Raw genomic sequence first — 27,858 nt, 5'->3', positions numbered from 1 at the left:
GTATAACTTATTACATTACCTGGATATAATTATTTGACATAAATACAAACATGGTTGTATTCCATATGGGATTCTCTTTGGAAGTTTAGATGCCTTAGGGATTTGTACTGAATAAAAAGGTGAGAAGGGTTCACTGGTGTCAGAAGTTCTCTTTTATTTTCTCTTTCACTTTGCTGTTTTAGGTGTACAGAGCCAATGGGCCGGATGGAGCCATTGGCAGAGGCCAGAGAATCCACCTGCAGTTGTGGGACACAGCAGGGCAGGAGAGGTATGAGATCTTCAGTTATGTGCTCCTTACCGAAGGAAAGGGAGAAATAGTTACATTCTTTAAACAGTGACCTGAGCAGGAAAAAGCCAGCCAATTCATTGGTTTGTACTTGGATAAAGAATGCTGCCAAATTAGCAGGAAATTTGTCAGTCTGAGATGAGAATGGTGGCTTTATTTCATACAGGGTCAAAGGAGAGGTTAGGATTCTTACTTGGGGACTTTTTTCTTTTCCTTCTTTTAATTTTTTGACATAGACACTTTGCTCCATTTCCTTTTGCTGTTTACTCAACCACAAGAAAGTGGCCAAGTTACATGCGTTATTCTTACCTGATTGTTGAAACCTAGTGGGAAATCTGGTTGGAATTAATTCATATGACCAGAGAATACTTGACCAAAATAAGCCACATCAAATCTTGATATAAAGTTCTTTCAGTTAGCTAAAACTTCTGTTTTCTCTCAAAACCACCTTGAAGGATTTGTTTTTTAACTTTTTATTATGGAAAACTTCAAGGATATTCAAAAGTGGAAGGATTATATGATAAACCCAGGTTCCCATTACTCAGCTTCAACAATTATGAAATTGTGACCAATAGAATTTCATTTATACCCCTTACCTCTTCTCACTCCCACCCCCTTGCCATATAATTTGGAAGCAAATTCCAGACATATTATTTCATTTGTAATACTTGTGGTATGTAGCTCTAAAAGATAAGAACTCTTTTTTTTTTTTTTTGAGGCAGAGTTTCGCTGTTGTTGCCCAGGCTGGAGTGCAATGGTGCGATCTCAGCTCACCACAACCTCTACCTCCCTGGTTAAGTGATTCTCCTGCCTCAGCCTCCCGAGTAGCTGGGATTACAGGTGTGCACCACCACACCCAGCTAATTTTGTATTTTTAGTAGAGACGGGGTTTCTCCACGTTGGTCAGGCTGGTCTCGAACTCCTGACTTCAGGGATCCGCCCGCCTTGGCCTCCCAAAGTGCTGGGATTATAGGCGTGAGCCATGGCCCCTGGCCAAGAACTGTTTTAAATAAAAACATTGATGAAAAGTATTTGAGAAAAACCTAATATTGCTGATTAGATGACAAATTCATACCAATATTTTCTTCCCTAGAGCCTGCCTGTCAGTTACAGATTTTACTTATAGGCAAAGACAGAGGAAACTGATTGGTGGTGGGGTGGGATTGGGGGTGGGGAGAGAGAGAGAGAAGACGGAGAAGACAGGAGGATAAAGCCTTGGAAGGCAGAGTACCAAGACAGAATAGGGTCTGAGTCAAGACATTCTTACCTTCAAGTCAAACAAAGGGCAATCAGAGATAAGAGATCTCTGCATATTCCGAAATTAAAAGATCATGGAACACATTGTAATGTTAAGTCAAGCTTTCACAGAAGGAAAACATACACTATTGCATTTGGCCAAATTAACTCATAATTGTACAATAAATTCTTGGCTGAGACTAAGATCACAAGCTGGTTCTTGTCATCCCTGTCCAGCAGGCTGTGTTTTCAAATCACATGGTCTGTTAACACTTAAACTGATAAAAGTGATAACTATCCTCTACACTTTTGAAATATCACCATGTAGCTTGTCATTAGTAAACTTTTGTAAGAGGCTGAAGGCATTGCTTGTAGCTTTATATTTCAGGAGTGGGGCGATGGTTTAACTTACCATTCTGCTTTTATGTTCCTAGGTTTCGTAGCTTAACAACAGCATTCTTCAGAGATGCTATGGGTTTTCTTCTACTTTTTGATCTGACAAACGAGCAAAGTTTCCTCAATGTCAGAAACTGGATAAGTAAGTGTTATTGTTCCCCAGTGTCCTGCTACACACTCCTCTCTTATTTATAGAATGCCCTCTTAAGCTCTACTTCTGTGATACATTGTTTTGGAGGAGATCTCAGTGCAAATACTATTTTAAGGAGCAAGGTTTTTAGTTTAGGGACAAAGATAATTGAAATACGCTGCTTCTCCCTGGTACTGATAACTGATTTGTTGAGTACTTCCTGTGCTCCAGGTACAAGGCAACACTTTATGTGTGCTCTCCTTTTCAGTCTATCCCACAGAACAGATTCTTTTTCCCATTTTATAGATGAGGAAGTAGAAGCCTAGAGAAGTTAAATCTCTAAGTATCTGCTTGTCTATTGTATGCTATCAATTCTTCTATCATCTCTGGGCATTACATGTATATTACATAGATGCAGATAGCTTTTGAAGACTTAATGGTTCATACCCCTGGCTTCATGTCTTTTCTGTGCTTAGAGTCCCCTTCTAGGTTTTAGGGTTAGAGCATCTTTCAGAAGGATTCTGCCATGGAAAACTCTACAACTGCATTGGTAAAAGTGGTCCCCAGTGCAATGTATGTCAACCTTTATTTTGGAGAGATTTTAACCTCCTAAATGGTTCGTAGCCATTTAGAATTCTGCCACTTGACTGCATAACAGCTTTCAAATGTATGTTTTCCTTATTTGGTCATATTAGTGTAACCCTAGAGAAGCTATTAGAGAAGCCTGTAATATTAAATTTTTAATGTCTAAATCTATGAAACACCGATTTAAAAAGACCTGATACTTAAAAATTACTTACTGTTTTGGGATTTTGAAAGGGTAATTGGCTGTAGTTTTGATAGTAGAAAACCTTATTTTAAAAATGAGTTTAAAAATAATTTAGTGCACTGTGGTTTTCACATACTTTGTGTCTGATCCTCACAATCACCCTGGGCAAAGATTCAGGTCAGTGTTGCGTCCTTATTTCAGGAGAAGGACATTGAGCCTTAAAAAGTAATAGACTTATCCAAAGATATGAAGCTTTGGCTGTCAGTTTAATGGACTTTTATGACCGTTCTCAGGTCAGTTGGCCACTAAGAGTTGAAGAGCTATTAATTACTTTAAATATGAGTTCCCCAAATATAATAATGCTTACTGGGACTTCACTTCGCTAGATGCCTGGCTGAGTTGCATACCTCATTATTTCCCTTGTAGCTGAATGACAGTGGCTACTTATGGTCCCTTACTCTCAGTCCATGCTCATCATCCCTCCTTTGCATCATCAGAACAAGTTGTGGGGCTTTTTAAAATCAACCATTTTACAAGGATCACTGGAGAGTGCTCATAGAATCTTAGCATCGAAAAATAGCCCACCTGTTTTTCACAGGTAGACACTAAAACTCTGAGACATTAGATAAATATTGCCTATCCTGGCTAACTAGTTGGATAAAGAACAAAATTATGTGAAAATATGTATACACATTGATGCATTTTGTTTTCCTTAGTAAAAGAATCCTTATTGCTCAATTAGATAAAGAACACTTATATGTATTGAGGATTTTATGTCTTTAATGGAAAGTATTCTGCACCCCCTACCATTTAAACAAAAAGGTATAATGTTCAGTGTTAGAAGTGGTAATATCAAATCTTAATTAGGAATAAACATTTGTTAATTATCTGTACTTTCAATTTTTCTTCTTCCTGTAAGCATTTTGACTATTACAAGGATCATTCATTTGTTATCTTTTTTTTTTTTTTTTTTTTTTTGAGAGGGAGTTTCTGCTCTTGTTTCCCAGGCTGGAGTGCAGTGGTGTGGTCTCGGCTCACTGCAACCTCTGCCTCCTGGGTTCAAGTGATTCTCCTGCCTCAGCCTCCCAAGTAGCTGGGATTATAGGTGGACACCAACACACCCAGCTAATTTTTGTATTTTTGTAGAGACTGGATTTCACCACGTTGGCCAGGTTAGTCTCCAACTCCTGACCTCAGGTGATCCTCCCGCCTCGGCGTCCCAAAGTGCTGGGATTATAGGCGTGAGCCACAGTGCCCGGCCCATTTCTTATTTTTTAATTAAAATAATAGCTTAATACACACAAATACACACACGCACATGCGCGCACACACACACAACACACACACATAAAAATCAGTGGTGAGTGCCAGAACGCAGTGTTGCATTAAAGAAGTAGCTGACTCGTGGGCCCTGATTGGCCTGGGAGAGGAGAGCAGGTCTATATACCCTCCCCTTTTCCTTTGCTCCTTGCAGACCCTTCCCTCTCACTCAGTCTCTCCATGCCCTCCTGACAAGGGTGATACAAGTCTAAAGTAAGCCCCACTCAGTTGAGGAGACAGAACAGAGGCTCAGTCCTCTGGGCCTGGATTGAAATCTGAAAGGAATTTGGTAGTGTGGTAGTCACTGCCCTGTCTTCCTGGAGTTCAGAGGAGTAAGCAAGTCATTCCCGGAGTCACTCTTCATCCAGTGCTAGTGTGTTTCCTAAGGAAACTTTAAAGTAGCCTACATTTCTAAACTTTCTTCTGTAGACTCACGTAAGTGGTGCAAGAACCCAACAGTATGTATTTTACATATTTTTACCTCTTTATTTTTTATTCTCATTATTCTCTCTATCTGAAAAACCCTTTCCACACCTGCCCCCGTATTTTTTTTTTTTTTTTTTTTTTGAGATGGAGTCTCGCTCTGTCGCCCAGGCTGGAGTGCAGTGGCCAGATCTCAGCTCACTGCAAGCTCCGCCTCCTGGGTTTACGCCATTCTCCTGCCTCAGCCTTCCAAGTAGCTGGGACTACAGGCGCCCGCCACCTCACCCGGCTAGTTTTTTGTATTTTTTAGTAGAGACGGGGTTTCACCATGTTAGCCAGGATGGTCTCGATCTCCTGACCTCATGATCCGCCCATCTCAGCCTCCCAAAGTGCTGGGATTACAGGCTTGAGCCACTGTGCCCGGTCACCTGCCCCCATTTTTTAACCAACTGGAGTTCTGCTTATTCTTTAAAACCTAGCAAAGATGGCCTCTGTGAGATTTTCTGTGATAACCTTAATTGTGTTAGATTTTTTCCCTCTTCTTAACCCCTGTTACATTTTATACTGTTTATAGGATCCTTATCACGTCCAGTGCCAGATGGTAGTTATTTATGTAGGTGACTTTTTTCTTAGTGAAGTTTTTAAAATAACTGATTAATTCACTTTTTAGATAAGCACAATCTTAGTAGAAAAATTAGGAAAAATGAGACAAAAAGAAGAGATCACCAATAATCATGCTTCCTAGACTGCCCAAAATAAATACTGTTAACCAGAATTCCTGGTGATACTTACATGCTCTTCTAAATGCTTTAATATATTAACTTGGTATTTCTCAAATGTGAATGTGCATCTCAGTCACCTGGCGGACTTTTTAAAACACAGATTTCTAGCCCCATTTCCAGCATTCCTGATTCAGTAGAGCTGGGGTGGGACCTGAGACTTGGCATGTCAATAAATTCTTAGGTTATGCTAAGGCTGGTGGCTCACAGTCTTTACCTGCAGAATTGCTGGATTAATTCATTTTAATCCTTACCTTGACTGTATAAAGTAAGTAGTATCATTATCACCATTTACAGATGGGGAAATTGAGGCAGTCAAATAGCTTCATCAGGGTCACACAGCTAGTAAATGGCAGAGCCAGGATTCAACCCTAGGTACACTGGATTCTGAGTTCTTGCCCATAGCCATCACACTGGGCATGGACCCTATAACACCTTATAAGGCATTAACAGAGCACAGAACCACTCTGGAGACCAGAAAGATAATGAGGTAACCATGAAGCAAGTCTTGAAGGAAGGTTGTGGTTAAGTATTCAACGATGTGGGAACAGCATGTGTAACAACCTGGAGGAAAGAAAGGGCATGGCTTTTCATGAAATGGTACACAGTTTAGTCTCTCCTCTGTAGGTCTTATTACCCCAGTTGCCCCATGAGGGCAAAGAACTGTTGTGAAATTCCACGCAGAGTATCAAGCCTGTGCTAATGCTCAGTAAACACCTACCTCCTTGACTTTCTCATGATAAGATATAATGAACACGACTTCATAATGAGGAACTAAAATGTCCACACTTTTCTGGTTAACCATGATGAAAAAATAAATTAGGCCATAAACTTTGAAGTATGACTTACTGTGAAAGTTTAGGCCTTAATTTTATTCTGGGGTTGATGAATAAGAAATGAGGTGTTATTTTCCTGCTTTGAAAGATTAAACTATTTAGCTTAGTGAAGCTCTTTGGTTTGAGTCAATTGCTTTTTATAATTGTGCCTATTTGCAGGTTTTCAGGTGAAATAAATGCTGTGGAAGAAGAATTACAGTCCTCTGCTTCCACTTGGTTTTGGTGACAGAATCATTTACTGTTTATTCTGGGTCTTTTCTTCTCATTGAAGCCTGTATCTTGTTTGTTTTAAATGAATTGATTCTGCCCTAGGATAATAGAAACATGTGAAAAACATTTTGGATAGAAATAGATTAGTTTGGAGAAAAACAATTCTTTTAGAAATGTCATTGCTATGGAGAAAAAGACACATAAAAACAGTTTTAAGATTAGCAATAAACCCTAGGAACTCCTCCAAGTTTCTTTTCAAATAGCCATCATAAAAAAGGGTGTTTTGTATGTGTGTGTGCACATGTGTGTGTGCACATGTAGGCCCTCACACTTGAGAGGTAGCACATTCTCTTATCAACTCTCTGATGTCAATAAACTGGGGTATGTGCTTAAGAATGGTTTTATATTTCTGCCCCAACTATTCAGCTTTACAGATAAGATTATTGATGCTTTGAAAGCATTATATCAATTCCCAATATCTATACATACATTACAGTCTTCAAAGCACTTTTGCGTGTTTTGTTCATTGATCATACACTTACATTATTATTTACGTATATAATAAACTTTCCTATATTAATAGGCCAGCTACAGATGCATGCATATTGTGAAAACCCAGATATTGTGCTATGTGGAAACAAGAGTGATCTGGAGGACCAGAGAGCAGTGAAAGAAGAGGAAGCCGTAGCACTCGCAGAGAAATATGGGTGAGTATTTTTGTGGAGAAGTCTAGAGAAAGCATTTTCGATATAAACATTAGCAGGAGAATGGTAATGAAAAAGACAAAAGTGGGAAATTAAAGCAAAACCTCAGCCGTAGGCCTTGGGGCATGTTGAATGTTTCCTTTTTATATTGTGTGATAGTAGGATCCTTTGAAAATGCATGTGGCAAGGGCTTCCTTCAGTGCTTTGGTCCCATTTTCTCAAGCTCTTGGCATTTGCAGAGAGACAACTTTGAGTTGTCTCAGAGACGCCTTAAGAGTGTAAGGTCTTCTTTCCAAAGTGCAAATAGGAGACTCCTGGGGTAAAGAAATCCTCCATGTTAAGCAAGGAAATTTCATTTTTCTTTTCCTTTCTTTTCTTTTCTTTTTTTTTTGAGGCAGAGTCTCACTCTGTTGCCTAGGCTGGAGTGCAGTGGCATAATCTCAGCTCACTGCAACCTCTACCTCCCGGGTTCAAGCGATTCTCCTACCTCAGCCTCCAAAGTAGCTGGGACTATGGGAGTCCACCACCACACCTGGCTAATTTTTGTATTTTTAGTAGAGACGGGGTTTCACCATATTGGCCAGGCTGGTTTTGAACTCCTGACCTTGTAATCCACCTGCCTCAGCCTCCAAAAGTGCTGGGATTACAGGCATGAGCCACCACACCCAGCCTCAGCAAGGAAATTTCAAAGCCACTTTATATACTATTATAGAGAACGCTAGCATATAAGAAGATCTTATTGGTTATTGCAGACTAGGTGCTGGTTTTGAAATTTCTATGCTGGGAGAGTAGTGTGAGATCTCCTTCAGCTTAGTCTATGGTCTTGTGGTGGAGGGTCGGCAAAATACTGTCGTTCTCCTTGAGTTCTGGGAATAGGATCATAGCTGCAGCAGCAGCATGAATTGGACATGAAATAAGTGGTCAGCTGCTGCTTATTAAAGTATTAGTGTTAAGGGTGCCTCTAAAAGGAATTTGTACTTTACTTTCTTTCTACCTCTCATACAATGAGAACCCATATGTAAATTCAAACCCTTACTAGCATTAAAAGAGGAAGGAAGCAAGTGCGTTGAGAAGGGAGGGGAGGGAAATAGAGATGGTGTAGATGGCGTGGGGGATGTTACCCAGCTTGTGGCCTTGGTGGTTGGCAGAATCCAAGGAGGCCAAGGAAAAACCTTTCCCTTTTTATTGTGTGATCTTCTTTATTCTCTCTTTGGTTGATAGAGGTTCAGAAAGCTGGTAGGGTTTCTACTGCGAAGGGACGGGGAGGATAGGTTGGCCGGGTAGGAAGAAGCCAGACTCCAGAGAAGTTTAAATACCAGGTAAGGAGATTTGATTTGATCCCTGGGGGACAGGGAGTTGCTGAAAGCCTTTGAGCATGGAGGGATGTTATGTTTACATTTCCAGATCAGTCTAGAGGCTATATAGGTGGAGAGAGAGGAAAGACTAGAGATTGATAGATTGCAGTGGTCTGTGAGGTGGGCAGAGGCTAGCTTTGTGAAAAAGGAAAAGGAAGAATAAATCAGGAAAAACACATAGAGTAGGGCAGGATTTTAGGTTTTTTTCGTCTGGCTCAGCTGAAGGACTCCCCTCCACTATAGGCTTACTCTGGCAAGGATTTGCAATTGCATGTAGAGGTTTTTACCCCAGGGCAGACGGTGTTTAACCATGTTAGAAACATCCAGAGAACTTTTAACCCATGCTCATGTCTGGGCTTCACCTCTGATCATCAGACATAATTGGTCTGGAGGAGTTTCTCGGGCAGGGTTCAACTGAAGAAGCGTACCTATACATGAAGGGCTCTGTTACAGGAATTTGAGCATATGCAGTTGTGGGAGCTGGGTAAGTAGTCTCTGTAAGGTGTTGTCTTTGTGTCTGATGCTGAAGTTTGAAGGACAGGACAGGCAGACAGGAAGGGAAGAAGAATGTAAAGTGGGGGATAGATGGAAAAAGTGAGAGCCAGCTGGTGCCCATGGTGAGGGACTAAAACCGATGTCACTTCCTGTTGCCTCTGACCTGGCTGGTGTGGGTGTCCTGCAGAAACTGGGGCCCTTTGTCAGAGGGCTAACAACATTCACCTGGCCCAGGTGCAGGTCTAGTTGCAGGTTTATGCCAACAAGATGAGTCAGCAGATAAGCGACAATGTATGAGGGCTATGAAATGGATGTTGCTTCACTTCCCACCCCCAAAATTGCCCCCAAATCTCTTTTGTGGCCTACCCTAACCAGAAAGGGAATTCTGGGAAATGTTGTTTAGCCTAGCCAAATTGACTTATTACAAAGCCTGGGCATTGGTATCTTTTAAAAGCTCCCCACGTGATCTTCATGTGCAATGGTTGAGAACCCGTGACTTAGGTGATTCTGAGGTGGAGGTTGACAGAGCCTTACCGGCCATTCTGAAATGCCCCCCTGCTCCCCTGAGAGGCACTCATGTAATGCAGTAGAAAAGAAACAGGGAGAGATCAAATTACCACAGAGAATACTGAAGTGTTGAAGCTGTGAGGTGTGTTGCAATGGGTAAGGAGGAAGTAAGTGATGAAGCAATGGAAACCATGGATCTAGAGCATTCTTTTGAGAGTATGTCAGTAAATGCAAAAAAAAAAAAAAAAAAAAAAAAAAAAAAAAGGAAAAAGGCAGTTAGAGGAGTTAACTAGATCAAACAAGCACATTCAAGTATATTCTCAAGTACTGGGGGAGGGTCAGGCTTGACTTCTTGTCCCTGTGGGCTTTTTCAGCCCTTTGCTTGTTTCCTGTGCCTGGTTCTTAGGATTCCACAGCCTGTCTGGTATCACAGAACCTAACCTTGCCTTCTGTCATATGGGGTATGTGAGGGATGACCTGTGCCCAGGTCACCATGGTTATGGAGTATTTCATAGAGAGAAGCTCAATCTATAGTTTTTGAATTGGATTAAAATGAGAAAAGGTGATTTAGCAGATAATGATTGAAACTCTTGAAGAAAGAAAAGGGCTGGAAACAGAGTCCCTTAGGATATACAGAAAGTATAACATGTAGTTCGGTAGGCTGTTTGACATTTTCAGAGGAAAATACGATGGAACAATTTGGTTCACATGCATTTCACAAATATGGCATATAACTTTGAAACAAAACACCTGTGAAAATAATTATTATTCTTATAACATTTACATTGGTTGCACATGCACTAAAGGACTATGTTGTTCAGTTTAACCATGTGCTAACAGTCAGAAAACAGGATAAAGTTTATGGCATGTCTTCATATAATTTGTATGTTGTTTGATAAATTTATATTATATTTTGTTACTATTTTGCTGTCTTCTATTCTCAATTCATAAAAACAGATCATTGGGGCCAGGTGTGGTGGCTCACGTCTGCAATGCCAGCACTTTGTGAGGCCAAGGCAGGTGGATCACCTGAGTTCAGGAGTTCTAGACCAGCCTGGCCAACATGGTGAAATCCCATCTCTACTAAAAATACACAAAATTAGCTGGGTGTGGTGGCAGGCACCTGTAATCCCAGCTACTCAGGAGGCTGAGGCAGGAGAATCGCTGGAACCCTGATGAGGCAGAGGTTGCAGTGAGTCAAGATCGCACCATTGCACTCCAGCCTGGGCAACAAGAGCCAAACTTGGTCTTAAAAAACAAACAAAAATAAACAAACTAAAAAAACCCCCAGATCATTGGTTTACAAGTGGTTCTCTGGAATACACATGCATTCAAAGAATCAAAAACCATGTCTCAGAAGAACTTTGTAAGCCTAATGAAGAACACTGCAGTACGAATATGGAATATTAATCTGTGTGTGCTGGGACAAGTAAATTTGAGAATGAGGACTTCCTACAACAGACAAAAATGTAAAGGGCAAATTGTATGCACGATAATGAATATCAGAAAAAAAAATTTGTGACCTGAGTCTACCCCTAATTTTCCATGTTTTTTTTTTTGTTGTTGTTTGTTTGTTTTGTTTTTGCTGTGAAACTTGGTTAAATTGTAATATGAAGCTCTCAGGTCACTTCGTAACAAATCAAAGTGATCTCTATGGTAAACCAATTGAATTTTCCTGGAACAAATGCGACATAATGGTTTCTAATGTATTATATTGAGTGATATTGTCAATGAAGTTAGAGAAGAGAACAAAACAAAGTTGTTCAAACTTGCACTCCTGCCAGCCAAATGATTACAGTTCACATGGTTCCTGAAACACTCTAAAAAGATAGCTACGAAGTCAGTGACAAATAGAAGAGAAAGCAGAATGAAATATTGGCAACATTCCTCTTTTAGAAGGTACTATTCGATCTCAAGCTTCAGTGTGCATCCGAATCAGTCACCTGAACACTGGCCCCCACAGTTTCTGATTCAGTAGATCTGGGTTGGAGCCCAGAAATTTACACTGATGATCAGTTTCCAGATGTTGCTGCTGCTGGTTCAAGACAACGCTTTGAGTTCCTATCACATACGCACGCTAGCAGATATTTTGCTTGACAGGTGAGCATGCTAGCGATATTTTCTTTGGACAAAGTCAATCTGGTACAGGATATGAACCAGTTGTCTACTTGTGCCATGCATGAATGAGTGAAATATGCTCAATGACTTCTCATTGGAAAATCAATGCTAAAGAGAGGAAGATTTTTTTCTCTCCCAGTTAATTACATCCCTTATGATGTAGGCTGGGAAGGGACTGTGGCATTGGTAGTGAAGGAGCACCAACCACAAGTGAGCAGACAAGGGCTTCACTCTGTGACTAAATGTGATTGCACTGAAATGTCTGTCCACACTTTATTCACAGAGGATGGTTGGTGGTATAATAAGCCTTTGTTCTTGATTCAGGGTTGAGGAAAATAGAGAAAAATGTGAATATGATCTAAAGCCAGGCATGGTGGCTCATGCCTGTAATCCCAGCACTTTGGGAGGCAGAGGTGGGTGGATCACCTGAACTCAGGAGTTCGAGACCAGCCTGGCCAACATGGTGAAACCCCTTCTCTACAAAAATATAAAAATTAGCTGGGCATGATGGAGGGTGCCTGTAATCCCAGCTACTTGGGAGGCTGAGGCAGAAGAATCATTTGAACCCAGGAGGCAGAGATTGCAGTGAGTCGAGATCGCACCATTGCACTCCAGCCTGGGCAACAGAGTGAGACTCCGTCTCTTAAAAAAAAAAAAAAAGAAAGAAAAAAAGAATATGAACTAAGAATGACAACTGAATGTACATATTTTGTGTGCTGTGCAAAGAAAAGGGCAGCAAATTTAAGATGTTGTTCTCCCTACTGAAGGCTGCTGGTTATTGCTGAGGAAGATGCTCAAGAGTTTCTGGAATGAAAGAGGAATTAAAAATATTTATTTACAACATTAATAATATCAGTATGGATCGTTTCAGGGATTTCAAGTAGCTTAGTTCAACAGCATGCTCCGTGTCTTCCTTAGTTTGAACTAGATGAAATGTGGTACAAATAGCTTGATCTCTAATAGTTTAATTCTTTACAAACTTGATTACATCTTTTCTTGATTTGAGAAATAACTTAGTGTTATAGCATTGGGCATGTTCAAAAAGTACACAAATAAGCCATAATCAAACATAAAAGACTAATTTGCAGAGCTCCATTTAACTCAGTAGAGGATCTGGATTTCATTTGCCACAATCTCCCAGGTTCAAACAGTCAGCACACCAGCTATTTCCTGGAAATGTTGTTCAATTAGCATCCAACAGGCTATGAAAAGTAGTGTGAAACTCACTTCTCACTTCAGTGAGACATTTCTTCATAATTTCTAGATCCGCATGGGAGCCAAATATCTAGAGCCATTTGACCACCAAACCTACTTGCTGTCATTCCTGGCAACCTCTGACTGAGATTTAGGATCTTCTAGTTTTGTGAGAATAAATAATGGAAAAGAAATCAGAATGCTGACCTACGCCACAAGCAAGATCTTGGTGAAAAACTGCAAATGCTCATGCCCCTCTCAATGATTTGAATCTGTTTACTTAAATTTTTTATTTAAAAATTTATGATTAATCTAGTTTTGGAAAATGCATTATATAATTGATGGTCTGCATGTACTCCAAATGGCCTTTAAGTGGCCGCTTACAGACTGATAATACGATTAGCAGCACTGAATTTTTTTGGCTTTCGCAGTAGGGCTCCATGGTGGTGCTAATGTAGCACCACCATGTGGAGAGAAGGAACAATAGCACTCTTTCTATGGTTAAAATGGGGACAATACATTCTCTTGATTTTTTTTTTTTTTTTTTTTTTTGAGTTGGAGTCTAGCACTGTCACCCAGCTGGAGTGCAGTGGCACGATCTCGGCTCACTCTAACCTCTGCGTCCCAGGTTCGAGCGATTCTCTTGCCTCAGCCTCCTGAGTAGCTGGGGCTACAGATGTGGACCACCATGCCCAGCTAATTTTTATGTATTCTTTTTTAGTAAAGATGGGGTTTCACCATGTCAGCCAGGTTGATCTTGAACTTTTGGCCTCAAGTGATCCACCCATCTCGGCCTCCCAAAGTGCTGGGATTACAGGGGAGCCACCGCGTCCAGCCTGGAACATGATTTTCTTGTGGAAAGAAAGTCTTAATTCAGGGTCTTTTCTATGGCTCTCATCTAGTTTGCTAGATGAGATTGTAGCTCAATACTACTCTGGCACAGTGCTGAGAGTGGAGTGAACTCTATTCACTTATTCCTGTAGAAATGAAAATCTTACTGCCTCAAATTGCTCAGAAAACTCTGAATGATTACTCTAAAGATTTTAAAGTTGTTAACCTGACTCGTGGTCCCATGACCTAGAGGTTTACAAATGGCAAGAAAATAATACTTTTAATTGAAAGAAGTTTGTTACTTGAATTTGGAGTTACAAGTCTAAACTATGTCTTGTTAATATTGTGCATCTTTTAGCATGAGTAACTTGAAAAGTTAGAACTCTTATACCTTGAAATTATGCCAATTAAATATTTGCTTAAGTTAATAAACAGTGGACAGTAGCTCACAGCTCTGCTAGAAGCATCAGTCATTTAGACCTCAGTATTAATCAGTAGAGTAAGATCCATTTTCTTCCAGCATTTAATGAAGATTGCTTGGGAATTGAGGAGTTTGATGAGGAGTGAGGGAGGCAAATGCTTTGGGGCATGAAGCACTTTGGCCAGGACGGGTCTGAGTGCAGCATCTCTGATGTAGGGAGGCATGGTCCCAGGTACCAGAATTAGAGCAGTATTGTGGATTTTATAGATCAACTACATTGTGGATTAAACCAATGTTTGTTGGTTAGTCTGCAAATTTATTTTTATTTTTATTTCACACAACACACAGACTGAGAATTTAATGTTTACCATGTTGCTAGTGACATTGCATTTTTGGGATGATGTATTCTGAGTTTTTGTTTTTCTTTTCTGAGACAGAGTCTCCCTCTGTTGTTCAGGCTGGAGTGCAGTGGCACCATCTCAGCTCACTGCAACCTCTGCCTCCCGCGTTCAAGAGATCCTCGTGTCTCAGCCTCCCTAGTAGCTGGGACTACAGGCACATGCCACCATGCCCACCTAATTTTTGTATTTTTAGTAGAGATGGGGTTTCACCATGTTGGCCAGGCTAATCTCTAACTCCTGACCTCAGGTGATCCACCTGCCTCAGCCTCTCAAAGTGCCGGGTTTTACAGGTATGAGCCACTGTGCCTGGCTGTGTTCTGAGTTTTAAACAACATAATTACAAATAAGCTTTTATCACCTAACCCAATTCTGTGTTGTAAATAGGAAACATTTATTGGTTGTACTATGTGTCAGGTTCTGATGTTAAGTGCTTTAAATATTAACTCATTTAATCCTTACAAGAAGACACTGATGTTGTTTGGTATTACAGATGAAGCAGCGGAGGCACAGAGGTTAAGCTTTTGTCAGAATCACAGTCGGTCAGATGTAGTACCAGGATTTGAATCCAGGCAGCATGACTCCAGAGGTTATGACTTTTTTTTTTTTTTTTTTTTTTTTTTTCCTTGAGACAGAGTCTCCCTCTGTTGCCCAGGCTGGAGTGCAGTGGCGCAATCTCGGCTCGCTGCAACCTCCGCCTCCTAGATTAAAGTGATTCTCCTGCCTCAGCCTCCTGAGTAGCTGGGATTACAGGCCTCCACCATGCCTGGCTAATTTTTGTATTTTTAGTAGAGACGGGCTTTCTGGTCTTGAACTCCTGACCTCAGGTGATCCACCTGCCTCAGCCTCCCAAAGTGCTGGGATTACAGGCATGAGCCACCATGCCCGGCCTGAGGTTATAACTCTTAACCATTGATTCATGCTGTCGATAACTTCCATGAATAGGTTTTATAGTTTTCAAAGTACTTTCAACTATGTTTTCTCATTTATTCCTCAAAAATGATGGTGAGGTAATTTTTAGGAGCCGTGGAGGAAAATTAAGGAATCAAATGAGGCTGGAGACTCTGGAGTTGGAAAGATATTTATAACTGATTTTGAGAGAATTTTTAAAATGAAGTATACGTTATTGTGATTTAGTATTTTTAAAAAGTTTACTGTTCAACTACTTTTAAAAATATTTCCAATTTATTCTGTTGGGGGAGATCTGAGTTTTTCAACTGCTTTTTCATGTAATGTATTTCTGAAAAGTGATAGAATGGTCAAGCCCTCTCCTTAAGTATAAGAAATGTTCTGTGGACATTAACTGATTTTTAATGGCTATAACTGAGAAAGATCATAATGAAGAAAATGTAACTATTTACATTTTGAAAAATCTTGTTCTAAAATTCTATTCTTGTAGCAATGGCATCACAAACTATCCCTAGGATTTTAGCTCAATAATATTATAGATTCTTGATAAATAAACACATATTGACTCCAGTCACAAAGGATTGCCTCTTCAAGTTGTTAATCAAATATTACATGTGACTAGCGGGGGACAGAGATGCATTATCTTCATTTTGTGGGCAAGGCGATAGATGAAGATGGAGGAAAAAAGATTGACAGTAACTAAGAGGCAAGCAGGAAGTTTAAAAACTGCTAAGACCATGTCATTTTTCCCAACAAACTTTTTTTCTGATTAAGATATTTTAGAGTCAGCAAATAAAAGGATGACAGAAGATGAGCGTGGTAGAGTTAGTGGAGCAACTCTGCCTTGCAGAACTCACAGGTGGGTGGATAAACACTCAAATGAGGTGATAGTTTCTGAACCAGTTTTTAATAGCTGTGCTAAAACAGAGAATTGCAGAGTTTCAGTTGCACGGCCTTATCACCTCCTGGAGGAAGTTATCAAATAATAAGACAGCATTACTGAGGAATCATAATGGAAAAATAGCCTTATGTCCCTACACGTATATCCTCTAAATCAGTGGTCCCCAACCTTTTTGGCACCGGGAACCGGTTTCGTGGAAGACAATCTTTCCATGGACCAGTGGAGGTGAGGGTGGTTTTGGAATGATTCAAACATAATACATTTATTGTGCACTTTATTTCTATTATTATTACATTATAGCATATAATAATTAGACGGCTCACCATAATGTAGAATCAGTGGGAGCTCTGAGCTTGTTTTCCTGCAGCTGGACAGTCCCATCTGGGGGTGATAGGAGACAGTGACAGATCATCAGGCATTAGATTCCCATAGGAGAGTGCAACCTAGATCCTTCACATGTACAGTTCACAATATGGCTTGTGCTCCTATGAGAATCTAATGATGCTGCTAATTTGACAGGAGACAGAGCTCAGGTAATGCGAGTGATGGCGAGCAGCTGTAAATACAGATGAAACTTTGCTTGCTCGCTGGCCCCCTGCTTACCTCCTGCTGTGTGGCCTGGTTCCTAACAGGCCATGGATTGGTACCAGTCTGTGGCCTGGGGATTGGGAACCCCTAATCTAAATATGCTTCTTAGAAACGTCAGAATTGAAAGAGTTCTGAAAAGATCTGTAAAAGCATTAAGAATTTAAAAAAGAAAACTTTACCAAGCTCTCATATAGAAGCTGTTACTGGCCAAGAAAGAATAAAAGAGTAAAGTAAATTGTAATCAGAGTCACTGACGTAGTTGTTAACATGCTGTGAGAATACAGAAAAACAAAAACATTCTTTAAGAAAAGTAATCGTGGAGGACTTTAAAGTTCTAATAAATTTAAGAAATACTTTACTGAATTCAACTGCAGGACTCCCTGAGATGATAAAATAACTTTGCTTTGTTGTTTTGATATCCAAGAGCATTTTGGTTAGATTGCTCACAAATGGTCGCAATGAAGTCAACGGTTGAAGGAAATACAATGTTATCACGACTTTCATGGCTTTATTGAAAAGCAAGATGAATTTTTCAGGTGATTAATCCTGTTGCAGAGACCATCTCAAATGTATAAAGGATGACTTCGACAAGAAGACTGATTTCTCAAGATTATGTGAAAAACAGCCATACAGTTTTGAAGCAATGCTTTGGGAGTTATTTAAAAATTACCCCTGTACCACAGGTCTCTGGATAACAAAACAAATGTATACTTAAGATTTGATGGGCCGGGCACGGTGGCTCACACCTGTAATCCCAGCACTTTGGGAGGCCGAAGCGGGTAGATCACGAGGTCAGCAGATCAAGACCATCCTGGCTAACATGGTGAAACCCCGTCTCTACTAAAATTACAAAAAATTAGCCAGGCATGGTGGCAGGCGCCTGTAGTCCCAGCTACTCGGGAGACAGAGGCCGGAGAATGGTCTGAACCCGGGAGGCGGAGCTTGCAGTGAGCCAAGATGATGCCACTGCATTCCAGCCTGGGCAACAGAGTGAGACTCTCTCAAAAAAAAAAAAAAAAAAAAAAAAAAGATTTGATGCTCTTGAGGATCTTGATGCTGTAAAATTCAGAATGTCTTCAAGTGTATGGTCCAGAAATATAGTCTGGAGTTGGTAAGTGGCAAAGCCTTTGATAAACGCGGCCAGTGACCTCTGATTACTCCCCAAAGCCAGCGTTTTTTTCTTGTGTGGTGCATAAGATTTATTTATTTTCAAAGCCCTCATACTAGTTTGGAACCAGTAGAACCTATGGTTAAACTGGCTGCATTGGAATTAGCTGTGGACCCATATCCTAACTCCACTACTTTGTAGCATTGTGAATTGGGCAAGTTCCTTTCATCTTTCTCAGCCTTAATTATTTGTGAGATGGGAATACTGTGTTCCTGAATACAGTAGGGGTTATGTTTAGTGAATCATGCATGTAAGACACATAGTACCGGGTAGCTCAAGAAATAATTTTTGTTATTATTTTCTTCAATTTTAAATGACTCATATATATCAGCTTGTTTCAATTCAGGCAAACCAGAACACTCTGAAGAGAATATGCAAGAAATCCCTGAAGCAAAAAAGAGGGAAAAGCTAAAAAAAAAAAAAAAAAAAAAAAAAAAAAAAAAAAAGTTATAGTCCAGAAAACTCATTTAATAAAATAGTATGTTGCAAAATTTGAATTCACCCAATTTTTTTTCTTCTAGTTAATAGTTTTGGAAATCAGTAATCTATGAACTAAACACTGAGAAGACATTTCCTATTTTGTTTTACAAGATGTAGTATAGTATATGAGGAGCTGTATAGGAAAACAGGAAGAACCTGCTTGCTTCTCTGTCATTTATTAGCTGAATGACGTTGATCAGACCGCTTAACTTTTCTGGGCCTTCCTTGCCACAGGCCTGCTTTAAGAATGTTTTTCTAACCTAAAGATTACACTAAAAAAAAAAACAAAAAACAAAAAAAACCCAACAACAACAGAACTGATCAATGAATTCAGTAAAGTTGTAGGATACAAAATCAACATACAGAAATCATTAGCATTTATATACACCAACAGGGAACAATCTGAGAAAGAAACCAAGAAAACAATCTCATTTACAATAGCTACAAAGAATGTAAAATACCTAGAAATCAATTTAACCAAAGAAGTGAAGCATCTGTACAAGGAAAACTATTTAAAAAAACTATAAAAACAGATGAGAGAAATGGAAGAGGACACCAAAAATGGAAAAATACTCTATGCTTATGGACTGGAATAATTAACATTGTTAAAATAACACTTCCCAAAGCCATTTACTGACTCAGTGCAATCCCTATCAAAATACCAATAATATCTTCACAAATATTGAAAAAAAATCCTAAAATTTATATGGAATCACAAAAGACCCTCAATAACCGAAACAATCCTGAAGAAAAAAGCACAAAGCTGGAGATATCATACTACTTGACTTCAAAGTTTACAACAAAGCTATAGTAACCAAATCAGGTACTGGCATAAAACAGACACATAGACCAATGGAACAGAACAGAGAACCCGGATATAAATCCATACCTTTACAGACAACTCATCTTGGACAAAAGTGCCAAGAACAATGGGGAAAGGACATTCTCTTCAATAAATGATGCTGGGAAAACTAGATATCCACATGCAGAACAATGTAACTAGACCCCTCTCACCATATATAAAATCAACTCAAAATGCATTAAAAACTTAAATATCAAACTTGAAACTATGAAACTACTGGAAGAAAACATTTGGGAAACACTCCAGGTCATTGGTCTGGACAAGAACTTTTTGTATAAGACCACAAAACACAGGCAACCAACACAAGACTAGACACATGGGATTTATATCAAGCTAAAAGGCTTCTGCATAGCAAAGGAAACAACAAAATGAAGACACAGCTTACAGAATGGGAGAAAATACTTGCAAACTACCCATCTGATAAGGGATTAATAACCAGAATATAAAAGGAGCTCAAATAACTCAATAGCAAAAACCAATAATCTGTTTTAAAAATAGGCAAAAGATCTGAATAGACATTTCTCAAAAGAAGATCTGCAAATGGCAATCAGGTGCATGAAAAAATGCTCAACATCACTACTCAGAGAAAGGCAAATCAAAACTACAATGAGGTAACATCTCATCCAGTTAATATGACTTTTATCCAAAATGTAGGCAGTAATTCCGCCCCCAATGAGATAACATCTCATCCAGTTAATATGACTTTTGTCCAAAATATAGGCAGTAATCCCCACCCCTGCCAAAAAAAAAAAAAAACAACCCAAATACAGGCAACAGTGGATGCTGGTGAGGAGGCAGAAAAGGGTGAACCCTTGTACATCGTTGGTGGGAAAGTAAATTAGTATAAGCACTATGGAGAACAGTATGCATGTTTTTTTAAAAAAAACTAAAAATAGAACTACCATATAATCCAGCAATTCCACTAATACATATGTGCATGTATATATATGTATATATATGTGTATGTATATATACATGTGTATGTGTATATATGTATATATGTGTATATATATATTAGTGGAAGTTTTCTCATAAGTTTTATGTAAGCTTTATTTACTTTTGGATATATATATATATCTCCAAAAGATATATATAGATATATATCAGATATATCAAAAAGATGTTTGCTATCTGTACTCCCATGTTTATTGCAGCACTATCCACAATAGCTAAGATACACAATCAATCTAAGTACCCATCAATGGATGAATGGATAAATAAAATATGGTTTATATATATAACGGAATATTATTCCACCATAAAAAGAATGAAATCCTGTCATTTGCAGCAGCTGGGATGGAACTGTAGATCCTTATGTTAAGTGAAATAGCCAAACACAGAAAGAAAAATGTTGCATGTTCTTCCTTATATGTGGGAGCTACGAAGGTGGATCGTATGAAGATAGAGAGTAGATTGGTGAATACCAGAGGCCAGGAAGGGTAGGAGGGAGTGGAAGATGAAGAGAGCTTGATTAATAGGTACAAATATATGGTTTGACAGAAGAAATAAGATGTACTGTTAGATGGATCAGTCGGGTGACTATAGTTTACAACGATCTATTGTACATCTTGAAATAGCTAGGAGAGAAAAATTTAAATCGTTCTATGTGAAAAGACAAATATTTAAGATTATGGCTACCCCAAGTATACTCATCTTTACAAGTTATATCAATGTATTAAATGATCATATTGACTCTGAAACGATATTATGCATAATAAAAAATAAAGTTTTCTTACAGATACAATTGAAGCTCCTTATAAAATTCCTTGCTGATTCCATTCTCCTTCCTACCTCCTCAGAGGGAACCACACTATATTTACTTCCTATAGCAGATGTTGTTGGTTGCCTAGACAATATTCATGCCTTTCTTTATAGAATCCCAATTTCCTTTAGCTATCTACTCTGCTTCTAGAGGACGTCCTACTTAAGAGAGGCAGGTGCCAGTCCCCAGTCCAGGCAGACTGATTGGTTTAAGCCAGTGATGGGGGTGTACCATTCCTCTCGCCAGAGTTTGGTTTAGGCATTGGCATGTGATACAGTTTTGACCAATGAGACATGAGGGAAAGTCTGCCAGGGACTTCTGGGAAAGATTTCCTCTTTCCTGAGGGAGGCACACAGAGGAAGAGAGTCCCTTTTTCCTTGGAGCTTTGGTGTGTTGAGATGTGATGCCTGGAATGTTTTAACTTCTGGGGTCATGAAGGGAGTCAGACTGTGGACAAAGGTGACACGTGGAGGATGGCAGAACAGAAGGAAGAGATGAATCTAGGTTCTTTGTTTCTACTGTTCGGCAACCGAGTTAACACTGGAAACTCTAGGTCTGTGTTCATTATGCATGACAATAAATTCCTACTTGTGATTCATGCCAATTTGAGCCACAATTTTCTGTTACTTTTAGTTAAAAGCAGTCAAAATTACATATTTCTAGTCCAAGGAGTTATACTTTTACTACATAGATGGTTTTATAATGATGTGTAATTATTTTGTGTTCTTTACACAAATGATCTTGTATCATACAAGTTGTTTTTTTAATTCAACATTTAATTTTTGCCAAGTTGATACAGTTTGAGCATTGTATAGCTCATTGTACAAAAATATCAGTATTCATGCACTTATAGATGGACATTTAGGTTAATTTTTTCCCTATTACAAATAGTTCTGCAATATCTATTCCATTAGACGATGCCATGTGTACATATATGAGAGCTTCTCTAGGGCTACGCTATCCAGTATGATAGCCACTAGTCACATGTAGTTATTTCAGTTAAAATTAAAAGTTCAGGTTTTTTGGCCAGGTGTGGTAGCTCACGCTTGTTATTTCAGAACTTTGGGAGGGAAGGCAGACAGATCACTTCAGGTCAGGAGTTTGAGACCAGCCTGGCCAATATGGTAAAATTAGCTGGGAGTGGTGGTATGTGCCTGTAGTCCCAGCTACTTGGGAGGCTGAGGCACGAGAATCACTTGAACCTGGGAGGCGGAGGTTGCAGTGAGCTGAAATTGCACCACCGCACTCCAGTCTGGGTGACAGAATGAGACCCTGTCTCAAAAAAAAAAAAAAAAAAAAGTCACGTTTTTGGTTGCATTAGCCACATTTCAAGTGTTCAATAGCTACATGTGGCTAGTAGTTATTGTACTGGATGACACAGATATGGAAAGTTCCTGTCATTGTGGGAAGTTGTGTTGGATAGTGCTGCTCCAGGACAGGGTTTCTCAATATTTTTCATAGCATGACACCTGCAGAAAATGATAATATTTGTGCAGCTCACCGGGATAAATAGATAAGGCTGCTCAAGGTTGGAGGAGACTGGTTCAGGGACTCTGGCTGCCCTAAGACCTTCTCAGTTGCCCTAAGGACTGAGGGACTGCTGATGTCTCAGGTATCCCTGTAACTCACTTCCTGCCCATCAGCATGCCTTGGCTTTGCTTTAGGTGTATACCCAGAAGGGCTGTTGTTGGGTCATAGTGCGTGCATGTTTCAGTTTTACCAGATATTACCGTCCTATTTTCCAAAGTAGTTACAACAATTTATACTTACATCAGCAGTAAATGCATGTTCCTCTTTTCTTCTTCTTGGCAATACTTGATATTGGGAAATTTTTATATGTATGCCAATCTGATGGGTGTGAGTTAATATACCATTATTTTAATGTGCATTTCCCTTATTTTGGGTAAGGTTGAACGTTTTTTCATAAATGTAATTTCTTAGAATTTCCTGTGCATATCCTTAGTCTATTTCGTATTATCTTGTTTATTACTTTAATTCATTTGAGGAATTATTTTTTTGGATGTTAACCCATTTGTAAGTTATATGAAATATCATGTATTTTGGCCCGTCGCTTATCTTTTAACTTTGCTTATGATATATGTTGTGGCACCAAAGTTTTAAATTTTAACATTGTTATCGAAATTTTTCTCTGTGGTTTGAGCTTTTGTGGCTATATTAAGAAATCCTTTCTTGTCTTAATGTCAAAAAGATAGTCTCTTATTTTTCTTCTAACAGTTTTCAAGTTTTACTTTTCACATAGAGGAATTTAAACAGCTTTCATACCAAGAATCAAGTTTTAAATTCTTACAACTAGGCCGGGTGCAGCGGCTCACACCCATAGTCCCAGCACTTTGGAGGCCGAGGCAGGTGGGCAGCTTGAGCTCAGGAGTCGAAACCAGCCTGGGCAACATGGTAAAACCCTGTCTCTACAAAAAAATACAGTAATTAGCCGGGCCTGGTGGTGTGCGCCTGTGGTCCCCGCTACTGGGAAAGCTGAGGTGGGAGGATCGATGCCTGCGAAGTTGCCTGGGGGCACTCAGAGTGCTGGGAGGCGTGAGCCACTGTGCCCAACCGAAAATTGATATTTTGAAGAGTCTAAAATTTCCAGTTTTGCATATCTACTAGAAATGCAGTGTGAGTATTTTATTGTCTTTTTCACTTTTTAATGTATTCTGGGGTGGTAAAATGTTTGTCACCTTGCATAGTTGTATTCTATCGATTCTCTAATTTGAATTATCAAGAGCAAAGGTCACTGTCCTTTCCCTCCACATGTTGTTACCTGAGTTGTCTCTGTCTTCCAGAATCCCCTACTTTGAAACTAGTGCTGCCAATGGGACAAACATAAGCCAAGCAATTGAGATGCTTCTGGACCTGATAATGAAGCGAATGGAGCGGTGTGTGGACAAGTCTTGGATTCCTGAAGGAGTGGTGCGATCAAATGGTCATGCCTCTATGGATCAGTTAAGTGAAGAAAAGGAGAAAGGGGCATGTGGCTGTTGAGAAGTCAAGTAAGTGACATAGTAGTTGAGGTGGCCCATGCCTGGGATCTTCTCTATGATTGATACATGGCACAGCAAGAGATTAATGGGCATTGTGTACAAATTGCTTCTCACTATCCCCATTACACCTACCAATAAAGCATCTGGTTTTAAAATAAATTTGTTGTAGCTTTGAAATATTTCTTTAAGATTTAGCCTGAGAGTTAGGAGAAATATTTCAGAGCCAAAAGTGCCTTATAAAGCCTTAGCCTATTATAGTAAATCATTCAAGAATTTAGAATTTTGCAGTCACAGAAGAGTGTATTTATTATGTAGAATGAATGAGGGTACTGTCACCTGCCTCAATGTAGGTAGGCCCAGAGTCTTACATTTACGATCTTACATGCAATTATAAAACTGCCACAGTCTTCAGTCCAGATTTAAAGCCTCATGTCATAGGTGACATTCTAAAATCCCATTAAAGCCACTTGAGTGTTAAATAAGGATATACATGCACATCAGCTCAATGTCTTTGAGTATTAATTTTATGTAAGCATTCTATTTAACATGAATATAAGACAAATCATGGACATATCTATAGACCTTGGATAAACTGGATTGACCAATTGTATGTTCACGGTGACTTTGTTGTTGGTGGGAAAGGGATTGGGGTGGGGCAGGGTGGCTTAATGTATTATGAGCAACCAAAGTGGGACTTCTGGCTCCCTGCTATATTCCCATTGCTCTGAATGGTTGATTGAAGGGTCAGGAAACTAGATTTTATGGCTTTAGTTCACTGTGATTGTACATTTATACTTGGCCCATGTGCTGGCCACATCTGAACACAGCTGGTGCTTATGCCGAATTATTTGTGATGAGTAAATATTTAGTTTCTTTTTCTTCATATTTATAATGTTGATCTGGCATCCTCAGGCTGCAGCTTAATTAGCTTATAAATTACTCATCTCTGTCTTTACCAGCAGGCTCTGTATTGTTGATATTTGCGACTTGTTTTGCTTTTCCATTGGTGGAATTGAAGTAATTAGTTTTTAATTACATAAGATGCCTGTTTGCTATTTGGTGGAAGATAGAAGTTCATATTGAAGCAGTTATATTTGTACTGTAGTTCAATAAAAGAAAAATGAAGTATTCTGTAGCTATATTTTTCATAGAGCTCATGAGCATTTACTGTACTTGCTGGATCTTGCCAAGATCATATATTCTGCTGTATTGCCAAAGTGTCTTCATACCAAATTTAAGGTGGTTTTAATATATGTTTCATGGAAGTTGTTTATAAAATTCAAAGGTATTTCATTTAGTGAAAAGTCTTATTTATTAAAGTGGTTTGAATAAAGTAGATCAAAACTTCCAGAGATCTTAATGGCTATTTAGGAAGAAATATCACTCACTATAATTTAAATAAAGAATAAAAATAAATTTTGTGGTGGCAAATGTTTGGTAGAACTGTAATTAGAAAAAAACAAGTGTATTTGGGTGATGGTTACACTAGAAGCCCAGACTTTACGACTACACAATATATTCATGTATCTAAACTGTACTTGTACCCCCTAAATTTATTTTTAAAAAAGGAAAAATATAAGTATAATGAAAAATTATTTTTTTTTCCACTGTCCTTCCACTGCTCCCATAACATACTTAGCCATGGGTGGTAAAATTTTGCATATTTCTATCCTTGAAGTGAAGGCTTCTTTTAAATTCCAAAGAAGTCACTGAGGCCTGTGCATTTGAATTGTATATGCTAGTGAGGAAAAGATTTAGACATTTCAAGAGCAGGGTCGGCCAGGCGCCGTGGCTCACGCCTGTAATCCCAGCACTTTGGGAGGCCGAGGTGGGCGGATCACAAGGTCAGGAGATAGAGACCATCCTGTCTCACACAGTGATACCCCGTCTCTACTAAAAATAAAATAATAATAAAAAAAATTAGCCAGGCATGGTGGCGGGCGCCTTGTAGTCCCAGCTACTCAGGAGGCTGAGGTAGGAGAATGGCGTGAACCCGGGAGGTGGAGGTTGCAGTGAGCTGAGATAGCGCCACTGCACTCCAGCCTGGGAGACAGAGCGAGACTCCATCTCAAAAAAAAAGAGCAGGGTCATAATCACACAGCAGTGCCTTCTATAGTTGCCATAACACTTCAGTGGAGTACAACATAATTTTACAGCTACATATCAGGGCATATTTTATATGGTGTATTTGTGTTAGAATAACACATTAAATGTCTTTAAACGTAAGAATGTTTGCATGTTTCAGTTTTCAAGAACCAACCAAGTAATTAGCTATAGATTCCACTGGCCTTAAACATACAATTAAGTGTATACATGATATAGTGCACACACAAGAGCCACCTTTAATTATTGAAATAACCTGTATTCTTTTTGGAAATCATTTTAGTTTGGTATTGAAGTACTATATTTTTTGTGCATCAATGTATTTTTCTATTTACAAGCCTATGTAAAAGTGAAGTGTATCTTCAGTGAACCATGTGCCAATTAAGCTATAATAAAGTGGTCTAGTCTGTCAAATTTGTGTGTGAATGTAACTTTATTTCTTATCACAAAGTTTCATACCAGAGGTTGTAATGCCAAAGGAAATGAAATTCAGGGATACACGTTCCATTAGGTGCTCACTGAGGGGCCAGCCAAGACAACATATTCTGGAAAAGTAATTTAAAATGTTATCAGGCTGGGCGCGGTGGCTCACACCTGTAATCCCAGCACTTTGGGAGGCCGAAGCGGGCAGATCACCTTAGGTCGGGAGTTCGAGACCAGCCTGACCAACATGGAGAAATCCCATCTCTACTAAAAATACAAAATTAGCTGGGCATGGTGGCGCATGACTGTAATCCTAGCTACTTGGGAGGCTGAGGCAGGAGAATCGCTTGAACCCAGGAGGCAGAGGTTGCGGCGAGCTGAGATCTTGCCACTGCATTCCAGCCTAGGTGACGAAGCAAGACTTTGTCTCAAAAAAAAAAAAAAAAAAAAAAAAAAAAAAAATTCTGAGAAATAAATTCTGATCTTTTGAAGTTGATGTCAAGATTACTAACAATCTATTTAAGACGTGTTTCACTTGGTATTTTTATAAATTGGAAATCTCTATGGTGGTATTTCCAGGTCTTCTGTTATTGGTAATATAGGTGTTTATATAACTAATAAGCTCTTCCATTATAAAATACTTAGATAATGCTGGATAAAGTATGAACATATTTTTTTAAATGTACTGTTGATTTCTCAAAAAAAAATATGGTCAATACCCTAAGACCACCTTCTTACCCTTGAAAACAGACAACAGAGGGGACTTACAACAACCTGATGCTGAATGTGGTTTGCTTTTGGTTTGGTTTTGCCAGTATCAGTAATCAGGATGCTTTGTTATAATGGCTACAAAGAATTAATAAAGAAAACCTTGGGCCTATTGAGAATAGGGTGCTGAAACTGCAGCCCTCTGTCCCCAAACGCACAGAAATCCAGGACCTGGTCTGTTTTTTTTTTTCTTCTTCTTCTTCTTTTTGAGATGGAGTCTTGCTCTGTCACCCAGGCTGGAGTTCAGTGGTATGATCTCGGCTCACTGCAACCTCCGCCTCCTGGGTTCAAGCAATTCTCTGCCTCAGCCTCCCGAGTAGCTGGGATTACAGGCACCCACCACCCATACCCGGCTAATTTTTGTATTTTTAATAGAGATGGGGTTTCACCATCTTGTCCAGGCTGCTCTTGAACTCCTGAGCTTCGGCCTCCCAAAGTGCTGGGATTACAGGCGTGAGCCACCATGCCTGGCCGACCTCGTCTATGT

The 27,858-nt window shown here is 39.4% G+C and overlaps 1 protein-coding gene across 5 annotated transcripts in view; it reads left to right on the top strand.

The window, feature by feature from the left end:
- The window catches only part of RAB27A (RAB27A, member RAS oncogene family), an 88,740-nt gene extending 62,146 nt beyond the window's left edge, over window positions 1-26,594 (top strand). For all 5 annotated transcript variants that reach the window (XM_045395485.2, XM_005559613.4, XM_045395486.2 and 2 more), the window contains 4 exons: window positions 183-268; window positions 1,957-2,060; window positions 6,969-7,092; window positions 23,880-26,594. In XM_045395485.2, coding sequence (XP_045251420.1) covers window positions 183-268; window positions 1,957-2,060; window positions 6,969-7,092; window positions 23,880-24,078 — 513 coding nt within the window. In that variant the 3' untranslated portion in view covers window positions 24,079-26,594. The remainder of the gene's footprint in view (window positions 1-182; window positions 269-1,956; window positions 2,061-6,968; window positions 7,093-23,879) is intronic.
- Window positions 26,595-27,858: the final 1,264 nt, after the last annotated feature.

Source organism: Macaca fascicularis, chromosome 7, assembly GCF_037993035.2.
Source record: "Macaca fascicularis isolate 582-1 chromosome 7, T2T-MFA8v1.1".
Taxonomy (NCBI): Eukaryota; Metazoa; Chordata; class Mammalia; order Primates; family Cercopithecidae; genus Macaca; species Macaca fascicularis.
Note: the sequence above shows the minus strand (reverse complement) of the source record. Positions and strands in the feature narration are given on the sequence as shown.